This window comes from Balaenoptera physalus (assembly GCF_965194825.1).
Source record: "Balaenoptera physalus genome assembly, chromosome: 21".
NCBI lineage: Eukaryota > Metazoa > Chordata > Mammalia > Artiodactyla > Balaenopteridae > Balaenoptera > Balaenoptera physalus.
Genome location: NC_138902.1, coordinates 27,682,042 through 27,693,470, shown reverse-complemented (window position 1 = coordinate 27,693,470; position 11,429 = coordinate 27,682,042). Strand labels below are relative to the sequence as shown.

General features: G+C 36.3%; 1 protein-coding gene across 43 annotated transcripts in view; it reads right to left on the bottom strand.

The window, feature by feature from the left end:
* Window positions 1–6,053: 6,053 nt before the first annotated feature.
* The window catches only part of PCM1 (pericentriolar material 1), an 88,203-nt gene continuing 82,827 nt past the window's right edge, over window positions 6,054–11,429 (bottom strand). For all 43 annotated transcript variants that reach the window (XM_082444449.1, XM_082444488.1, XM_082444453.1 and 40 more), the window contains 3 exons: window positions 9,945–10,037; window positions 9,736–9,853; window positions 6,054–8,052 (listed from right to left, as the gene is read on the bottom strand). In XM_082444449.1, coding sequence (XP_082300575.1) covers window positions 8,027–8,052; window positions 9,736–9,853; window positions 9,945–10,037 — 237 coding nt within the window. In that variant the 3' untranslated portion in view covers window positions 6,054–8,026. The remainder of the gene's footprint in view (window positions 8,053–9,735; window positions 9,854–9,944; window positions 10,038–11,429) is intronic.

Here is an 11,429-nt window from a genome sequence, read left to right as displayed (position 1 = left end):
TTTTCCACCTAGACAGAATCAACAGCTTGTAACTGAAAAACTTCACATTGAAGTCAACAAGTTCAACACTGAGTGGTGTATCCAGGGCTCTACAATTACCATTTCGTAAATCAAGTCACTCTGGAAACACCAACTTACCTAACATTCAACCCTTCTGGCTACTGAGTCACTGAATTCCAGAAGCCTTTGGGGACAACAGCTTATCCAGCACTGGAATAAAAAAAGATTCTATTCTGTCCTTCCACAGTGTCTGCTCAGAGACAGACAGAACCAGGCTGGAGTGATCCTTGGCCTTATTCATAAAGGCAATACTTAAGTGGTGCTCTGCTCGGAAGGCTTTCAAGGTACTGCTTTTATCATGATGATTACATTTTATCCTAAGTACAAACAGGTCTGGCTCCCTTTTCTATATCCTTCTTACTTCCTGCAGCTCGACAAGGAAATGAACTGAGCGAACATTCATTCAGTAGGTGCACATGCAATTCAGTAGAAAAGGGATAGTATTTTTAACAAACGAAACTGGAACAATTGGATACTAATCAGAAAATAAAGGAACATTGATCCATATCTCCCACCGTATACAAAAATTAATTCAAAATGATAATCGGTGACCTAAATGTAAAAATCTAAAGCTATAAAACCTCTAGAAGAAAACAGGAGAAAAATCTATGTGACCTTGGGTTATGGAAAAATTTCTTAGATATGATACTACATGCAGGATGCCTAAGAGAAAATAGTAAATCAGCTTCCATCAAAATTGAGAACTTCTTTAATAGGCACTGAAAAAAGAATAAAAAGGCTCAGGAAAGATTTGCAGATCATTGATCTAATAAAGGACTTTAGAATATATAAACAACTCTTACAACTCAGAAATAAGAAATCCAACAACCCAATTTTAAAAATAGGCAAAATATTTGAAGACACTTCAAAGACAACATATGGATGGCAAATGTGTACATGAGATGTTCAAGATCATTAGTTAGGGATACGCAAGTCAAACCATAATGAGATACCACTACACATGTATTAGAATGTCTAAAAATTGCAAAGACTGATAATACCAAGTGTTGGCTGGGATGTGGAGCAAGTGAGTGGAACCCTCAGTGTGTAATGGACGAGTAATGTAAAATGGTACAGCCACATTGGAAAATCCAAACCAGAAACAATCCAATGTGCATCAACAGATTAATGGATAAACAATGGTGTTATTGATAGGGACAGAGTAAAGGGACAAATTAGGTAATTAAAGAGTTAATCCCACTAGGGGACTGTAAGTAAAGAAAAAAGTATGGGAGACCCCTGTAAGTTAATGATCACTCAAGAAAGCAGGGTTGCTTAGCAACAAAACCATGCAATAGAAGCATGAGACAGGCCCCAAAACAATAAAACAATGGTGGCAAGAGACCCACATCCTGCCCAGTGAGCTCAGTAAGTTAAATGATGCCTAGCACATGCTCTTCTGCGCACACTAAAAACAAAATACGAGGAAAAGGTGACATTATACTAAAACCTAAGATGATTTACCATATTTAAGTATATGTTACTTTTTGCTCAGCTTGACTATGTAGGGACAAGGAAACTCCACCCAACGTGGAGGAGGAGCTGACGATGGAAGCTAGACGTCCACTCAAGAACGAGGAAGACGGTGGTCTTTTCTCTCTCCCCACTTTTCCTTTGATTATAAAACTGTAGCCCACTAAGTTCTCAGAGCACGGCACCCTCTTGCCCGCCTGCTTGTAAGCCTCACAAGCGTCCTATTCTCAAAAAAATAAACTCAAAACGGTTTAAAGACCTAAATATAAGACGTAACACCATAAAACTCCTAGAAGGGAACATAGGCAAAACACTCCCAGACATACATAGTAGCAATATTTTTCTCAGATCCATCTCCCAAGGCAAAAAAAGTAAAACCAAAAATAAACAAATGGGACCTAATCAAACATAAAAGCTTTTGCACAGCAAAGGAAACCATAAAACGAAAAGACAGCCTATGCACTGGGAGGAAATATCTGCAAATGATGCGACCAACAAGGGCTTAATTTCCAAAATACACAAACAGCTCACACAACTCAATATCCAAAAAACAAAATAAATGGGTAGAAGAACCTAAATACACATTTCTCCAAAGACATATAGATGGCCAACAGGGGCACATGAAAGGATGCAAACATTGCTAATTATTAGAGAAATGCAAATCAAAGCTACAATGAGGTACCACCTCACACTGGTCAGAATGACCATTATCAAAAAGCCTACAAATAATAAATTCTGGACAGGGTGTGGAGATAAAGGGAACCCTCCGGGACTGTTGGTGGGAATGTAAATTGGTGCAGCCACTATGGAGAACAGTATGGAGGTTCCTTAAAAAACTAAAAATAGAGCTACCCTATGACCCAGCAGTCCCACTCCTGGGCTTAAATCCAGAAAAGAGGAAAACTCTCATTTGAAAGCTACATGCAACCCAATGTTCACAGCAGTGCTATTTACAATAGCCAAGACATGGAAGCAACCCGAATGCTCATTGATAGATGACTGGTTTAAGAAGATGTACACACACACACCATGGAATATTACTCAGCCATAAAAATGAAATATTGCCACTTGCAGCAATATGGATGGACTAGAGAATATCATAATAAGTGAAGTAAGTCAGAGAAAGACAAATGTTTTATCACTTATATGTAGAATCTAAAAAAATAATACAAATGAATCTATATACAAAACAGAAACAGACTCACAGACATAGAATACAAACTATGGTTACCAAAGGGGAAGATGGGGGGAGGGATAAATTAGTATGGGATTAACAAACTACTATATATAAAATAAATGAGCAACAAGAATTTACTGTATAGCACAGAGAACTATGTTCAGTATCTTGTAATAACCTATAATGAAAAATAATCTGAAAAAAATATATATATAACTGAATCACTTTGCTGTACACCTGAAACTAACACAATATTGTAAATCAACTATACATCAATTTTTTAAAAAAGTTCTCAGAACAATGAAGGATGCAGAGTGTACTGAACAGTACCCACACACATACTTTCTTTTCTTTATCCTTTCCTTTTAATTGTATTTAAAGTGCTAGGGAAGGGTAATGATAAGGATAGAGAAATAAATTTGACATGACATTTTATGGTGACCGATGTGGATTTTAAAACATTTCAGTGAAAAACAACGGTCAGAGGTATTGGCATCTATTGTAATACTAAACACCTTCAGTAATTGTATAGATCACAAAGACTTCAAATTAATCTCCTCTACCCAAACTTCTCGGTATAATTTTCCTTGATGGGTCTGATGCTCTGCTGAATTCATGGTGTTTTTCATACAAACAATATTCTTACTTGGCAGAGATGGCCTTCAAAGGGCCTGACCAATCACTGACGTCTCATTTACACCTTGCTGTCAATACACACAATGTCACAAGAGTGGGTGCAAGATGTATATAAGTATACTCCCCACTGCACCCCCCCAAAAATGAAGAAATTAACTCTCTGCAAAATAGCAAATAGAAAATGGCCTTGTTTTTGCTGAAAAAACGTAACGTGCTGTTTGTGGTTTAATATTGTGATTACACTGTACTTGTTCTCTGACCTCCTATTTGATCAGCACATTCCCCACAGACAAGAGAGGCCCACACTCATACTGCTCTTCCTTCTTTGCCCTACTCGGCCACTCTCTGCAATAACAGGAAGATGCCAGTGCAAGCAAGGTTCCATTTGCCTTTAAGGTTAGACACTATTGATAAGGTTGGCCCTATCCTTTGTTCTTCCCACATCTTGGATCCTCAGTAACAATATTTACCCAACACTAGGGATGTTTGGCTTTCTATTTGGAGAGGTAGGTAGAGTGGAATCCACTTGCTCTGAAGAAGAGTTAACATTAAGTTTTTGTCTCCCACAGGGACGTTAATTTAGCCACCAGGCAGTAAACAGTGGTGGTGATTTAACAATGACCTCTTTTCTAGAACAAGTTTCTTTCAAAGAATCAACCTAGCCACTTCCCTTTTCACAAATCGGTGACAATGAAATCAGCAATGCCAGAATACTGCGGATAGCCGAAGTCCTGCAAATAATAAGTGAGCTGAGTTATTACACAAGTAGTTAATGTTGTAGACAGGTAGTTACACTGCAAAGTTGACAAACACAAATACTATCAACCCAAATTTCTGTATAGAGCCAAAAGACAACCTAAATGAATGGAAAGCTATACAGGGTTCATGGATTGGAAAACTCAATACTGTTTACATTTTTATTTCCTCAAATTGATCTATTTATTCAATGTAATTCCAATAAAAATCCCAGCAGCTTTTTTGTTTGTGAAAACTAAGAAGACAGTTCTAAAATTGCAAATGCAAGATTATGGACACAGAATAGTCAAAAGTTCTTGAGAAACAAGAACAAACTTAGAGGTCTTATGTTGCCTATTTTCAAGACTTTCTATAAAGCTACAGTAACGACATGGACGTAAGACTAGACATAAATGAGTGGGAAAGAGATTCCACACACAGATCCACACGCACATGGCCAACTGATTTCCATGAAGGTGACAAGATAATTTAATAGAGAAGGATAGTCTTTTCAACAAATGGTGCAGGCTGGATTTCTATATGGGAGGAAAATAAATCTGATCCTTACCTCACATTATACAAAAAAATTACTCAAAATGGAAGATATATCTACGTGTAAAAGCTAAAACTATAAAACGTCTAGAAGAAAATAGGAAAAAAACCTCAATGACTTTGGCATAGGCAAATTATTTCTTAGGACACAAAGTACCAAGCATTAAAAAAAGAATGACATAACATCATAATTAACAGCTTCTTTGAAAGAGAAAAATGAAAATGCAAACCACAGACTGGGAGGAAATATTTATAATAAATATATAAGACAAAGGACTAGTATCCACAATATAAAAAGAATTCTTACAACTTAGTAAGTTGTTTATCTTTAGGATACATTTCTAGAAATTGAATTGCTCTGTCAAAGGATATACACATCATGAAAAACTTCGGTGCATATTGCCAAACTACGGTACCAATTTTCATGGACCATTTAGTAGAAAAATGGGGGGCGGGGGGAGAATCCTCTTCTCAGAAACCTTTAGTACATACTTTTAAATTTGAGTAAAAACCTGGTCTTTCTGAAAGGCTTTCCAATGATTAGTTTAAAATCTGCTATCATATCACATCACTGGATTCACTGCATTTTAAATAATTCCATATTCATTTTGATCATATCAATCAATGCATATGACTTACCTATTAGCAGATTTGAAAAAGAATAGCTAGGTATATATTTGCATTTTCCTCAGCTGGAACTCTTCCGTCTGAAATACACTATTATAGGAGTATTACACTGTTCTTTTCAAAACTGTTGAAGTGGAGAGAATCTGTCATAATTAAATGAGATAGCCAATCCTACACAGTAAAACGTAAGAACTTAAACCTCTCTGTGGAGTACTAAAATAATTTAATCATTTACTCATAGACAGTGAACACCTTCTATATGCCAGGAACTGCTCTAAAGGTTAGTTATATTGCAGTGGACAAAGCAGAGAAAAATTCCTGCCCTTATAGAGCTTACCCTTCAATTAGGGGGTTCTGTATGTAGTATATAAGACAGATGTAACTAAAAAATAGAAGAGCACGGCCACACTGTAAGAAAAATGTCTCAAGTTTAATAAATCTTCTCTCTGGTTGGTTGATATGTCGTTATTTTTCATGTCTTGATTTTTTTAAAAATTGAAGTACAGTTGATTTACAATATTGTTTTGGTTTCTGGTGTATAGCAAAGTGATTCAGTTATACATATACATATATATTCTTTTTCATATTCTTTTCCATTATGGTTTATTACAGGATACTGAATATAGTTCCCTGTGCTATACAGTAGGACCTTGTTATTTTTCTATTTCATATATAGTAGTTTGTATTGAGGGGTTTTTTTACACATTTAAAATAGTCAAATAAGCCACAATTCTGGAATAAATTCTAAAGCATAAATGAGTATGTCAATTTAAATGAAAATGCAACTCAGGGCTGTATGCAGGATATACATTTATTAACAGTGAAAAAGCATTTACCCAAAGTGAATGTTACAAAATACAAAGAGTACCTGCTGCACGGTCTGGTGAGCTCACTCTTTTAGGCATTATTTCAACCTGCGAGGTTTCTCTCTCACTCAGTTTGACCTTTTCTTCCTCTTTTATCTCTAACCAAATTTTTAACTTAAAAATGAAGACAAACAGTAATATTAAATGCCTAACCCTTTAGAACAGTTACCAGGGAAAAACATATTAAACAAGTTATCTGCTCTCAAGTCCTAGGTATTTTAAAACTAAATTATCTACTATAATAGAAAACAACAGACCATATTACAACAGCTATAACATAAGTCAAATAAGCAAGTTTGATAAGGTTCACAGATACTACAGTAATAACTAAGGTATAAGTACAACGCTTCCACTGTATCGATCTTTAAAATGCATGCAGAGAGAGAGAGACAGTCTTAATATGTAAGGCTTGGCTTGAGTATCAAAATGAAATTTCTGTACAGAGTCTAGAAAACAAACACAGAACTTAAGTATACATATAATGTAACTTATGTTTCAATTTCCCTGAAGTCAAGCCAATTCAATAAGAATTCCTGTTTCTGGAATGATAGTTTTCTGAATAAGTTTTACTAATTCAGAAAGTTGGAGATATATGTCTCACATAATTTAAGTTATGGAGCAATGCAGTCAATGCCCTCATAGGGAAATCCTCATTTAATACTCCCTGACTGGACATTATACTTTTACACTGAGGTATTAGGCAAGAATTTCAGAGGAATACCAACCAAATTCTTTTCTTATGGGGTACTTCAGTTAATTGTTGACAAATTTAAAAGACTATTTGGAACAATTCTTCTTATTTTATTCAAGAAAGAATCTGTAAAGATGACTTAATTGTTAACTGGCTATGTGAAGCCTTACTGGGTATATGGCAAGTTTGGGATCTAAAGCTACACCACCTTTTAAAAGCTGATTTACTTAGTGACAAAGAGGTCATGTAGATTTTCATTACTCAAAACTTCATCTGCGAACCTGCTTCTCTCTCACTGCATACAAAAGCAACTGCTATGCTTTGGCTAAACTATCATCTCAAAAGGCAAGGCTGTCCGAAGGCATATAGAACTTTAACGTGCTGGTACATAAATTTAGTTCTATTAATCTCTACTTTAAAGATCTTGGTTTTCCTTTTAAAATTAATCACAATGTTACTTTACTTGGCTGTGCAGAAATACTCTCTAATTATAGAAAACTTTTTTTTTTTTTTACTTTTAGACTGAGGCAACACAGATATGAATTGAAATTCTAGAAAATATTTATCTAATAGATAATTATGTAAGTTCTAGGTACTAAGGACAAGTGTTCTAAACTTATTATCCAATTTGAATAGAATGTTAATATATATTCTACAATAACCTGGATACCTTTATAACCTGCCCTATTCTTGCACAGGAATAAGAGATGCAAGTATCTAAAAGAACATTAGACCCAATAGCAGCAACACTGGCATTATTTGGAAGCCTGGCCTAAAGGCCGGGCTTTACAATAAATAGTATATTTCTCTAACTCTTGCCGAATAGCCTAATTATACAGAACAGTGACTTGCTGTATAGAATTCAACATAATTTCCAAAAAGATAGTTTACAGGTTAAGTCCAAACTTTATTTAAAACTACATTTTAAATTTAACGTTACCAAACATCACAATGGGGGAGAAAAATCAAGACCAAAAAAAATGACAGAAAGAAAAAGAAAAAAACCCCACAGTGTATCAAGGCTTGAATCTGTCCAGAACTCAGTTTTTGATGTTTTAGACTGCCATGGGCAGAAATTAGCACACCTACCAAAATCGCAGTGTCAAACTAATTTACATTTTTTACAGATCAAAACAGATGTTTATTTAGTGCCATTTTCATATATGCACTGACTATGTAAAGCGAGTCAGATGAGCCTCTGAAGACATCTCATGTACTCTGGGCTCCCACCGTCTCTGAAAAACAGAATCACAGTTAATGCCTTATAAGTTACTTACTGAGTTAAGACCTTAGAGAATTTAGTTTAATACTGCTCTCTTCCATTAAAACTTTCACTTCTAATATAAAGTTATTACAAAAGAAACTTAGTTTGCTACAATAATTCCCTGATAACACACAGCAAGAGTTTAAAAGGCATAGGTAAGGGTTTCCATTTTAAGATGGCAGACTAAGCAGATACTTCCTCTCTCTCAAAAAGAAAACCCCACTAGAAAAAAAAAAGAAAAGAAGTATAAAAATGAATAAACCCAGACCAACAGAAGAAGAGTGGTTGTGAGAGAACAGAGGATGGGGAACCACAACAAGTTCCCAGGACGCTCAAAGGGGACGGAGGCAGAGGGAAGAGGGGAGGAAGCTGCAGCCTAGACGCGCTAGCACAGGCGGCAGTGCAGAGGGTACCAACTGAGTCCTGACAGGCAGAAGTGGGCTGAAGACTGGGAAAGTAACTGAAGGTTCGACATTTGGTTTGCACTTCTCTTCACCCTATTTCTTAAAAAAACAAAAAATCTTATATGAGTTTCATCAACTGATGAATTGATGAACAAAAAAGAAAATCTTTGACCTTGATGCAAGAAATGTGCTCCTCTGAGTGGCCCTTGGGTTGTGCTATTAGACCCATAAAGAAGGAAATCTGGGACTATCACTTGGCTCTGCAACAAATCATATTTATATAGAATCATCTTCAGGAAATTATAGAAGATTCAATTATTATAGTTACAAAAACAGAATGTACGTGTGTTTACTTTAATAATGTTAATAACGTAAGAATATGAATGAAACTGAACAGAGGAGGCAGAAGGAAAAGGGGAGGAGCAAGTAGTTGGGTAATGACCAAAGTTGATGGAACTAGAAAATGTATATATTTATAAGAACAAAGGTAACAGAAAAACCAAAAATAATATAAACACTGAAAGAAGAGGTAGGTCTAAATACTTTTCATTTGGGAGACAGGAAATATTATCTAATTTTTAAAATTAAGAAAAATTATAAGAATAGTATTTAGATGGGGCTTCCCTGGTGGAGCAGTGGTTGAGAGTCCGCCTGCCAATGCAGGGGACACGGGTTCGAGCCCTGGTCTGGGAAGATCCCACATACCGCGGAGCAACTAAACCCGTGAGCCACAACTACTGAGCCTGCGCGTCTGGAGCCTGTGCTCCGCAACAAGAGAGGCCACGATAGTGAGAGGCCCGCGCACCGCGATGAAGAGTGGTCCCCACTTGCCGCAACTAGAGGAAGCCCTCACACAGAAACGAAGACCCAACACAGCCAAAAATAAATTAATTAATTAATTTAAAAAAAAAAAAAAAAAGTATTTAGAGATCTAGAGGGTCTCCTCCAAAAGAACTGAAAACCAATAATTAAAAGAAACGGGCTCTTGCCAATCATCACTAACTGCTTTATACCTTTCTTTCTTAAGCCATGTGCATATATTACTTTGTTAAAACTAAAAACAGAAAAATATTATAATACTATTTTATAAATTGGGCAGTTGAACAAATTTTTATAGAACTACGCTTCCTTTCTAATGTTTAGCTTAGATATTCCAGGTACTAGTAGCACATTTAAAAAACAAAACAAAATGATGGTATCAAGATTCAGTAGCTTTTCAATATGATACGGTTAAAACTGATAACTCTTACCAGGTTCTTTTAGTGTCTGAGAATTCCCAGCTAATTCTTCAGTCTGCATTTCACATAATATTTCACCAGATAAATGGTTTTTCTGTTCTTCTTCTACCATTTTCTTCCTTAGATCTGCCTTTAGAATGAAAATTAAAAATGCAAAGTCATTTTTCACCTTAACAATATTTGTTATATAAAGACAACTTTAATTAAAGAGAGCAAAATACCTCTGAATATATTGTCAGTTTAAGTGGTAAATCTTCAACTTTCACAAAGTCTTCTTCATCAGATTTTTGACTTATGTTACCAGATTCTGCTTCCTATAAGATTAACAAATTATATTTAATGACGGCAATCCACTCTATCTCTGGATCTAAACCAAAGTCATCCATGCCAAGAGATAAAGTGGATTCTTACATGTGTATATATGTCAGTAATTCTATCATATTTGCTTTTCTTCTATATTCAGCTCAGTGAATAGAACAGAAATCTAGAGTTCACGGGAAGGGCTACACACTTGCAACTGTGGGCACACAGTCAAGCTTTTCTGTCCCCATTTTATAAAACAAAGAGCCAGTTCACACAGGTTAGAGGAAAAAATAGTAATAGTAATACTGAGGGCTAAAATTATTAGAACAACTACTCTTATTACTTGATATGTTTATAGAATGCATCAGAGCTGTATCCAGCAGAATATAAGTAAACATTTACAGTCTTCCTTCCTTCCTTCCTTTTTTCTTTCTTTCTCTCCCTCTCTCTCCCTTTCTCTCCCTCTCTCTCCCTCTCTCTCTCTCTCTCTCTCTCTGGCTGTGCTGGGTCTTCGTTGCTGTGCACGGGCTTTCTCTAGTTGCGGCGAGCAGGGCTACTCTTCGTTGCGGTGTGCGGCCTTCTCATTGCGGTGGCTTCTCTCATTGCAGAGCACGGGCTCTAGGCGCGTGGGCTTCAGTAGTTGTGGCATGTGGGCTCAGCAGTTGTGGCTCGGGGGTTCTAGAGCACAGGCTCAGTAGTTGTGGCGCATGGGCTTAGTTGCTCCGCAGCCTGTGGGATCTTCCCAGACCAGGGCTCGAACCCGTGTACCCTGCATGGGCAGGTGGATTCTTAACCACTGTGCCACCAGCGAAGCCCCTACAGACTTTCAGTATCAACTCCAGAGGTTCAAATAGAAAGATGAGGTATGAACTTAGTAACTCACAAAAGTTACTAAAAAACACCTCACACTGTTTTTTCTGAAAACTGATGTCTTTTATTCTCCTAGTTCTTTGATTTTTAATAGTATCATCATTCTATCAATTACCCAGTAGAAACCTTAGGTTCTTCTTTTTCTTGAAACATTTCTCACCCATGTCTCTCTGTTCAGCTCATTTTGTATTTATATGATAATGGAGGCTCCTAACACAGCTTCCTTGACAACACTTCTTACATAGTCATCGGATTCATCTTCAAAAACCGTGACTTTGACCATTTCACTTTCTTGCGCAAAGACCTTCAGTAGTGTTCCCTGCCTAAAATTCAAATTCAAGACCCTCTGAGATCTAATTTCAAGTTAATTTTGATTGAATGCCTCCTACAATAATTCTATGCACTCATCAAATGATAACAAGAACAAATCTAGTAAGTAACTTTCACAGTTTTAAATGCAAAATTTTACGGGTAGTGAAGCAAATAAAACAGTTAAGAGAGTTACTCTTTCTACGAATGTTTTGAAGTATTAT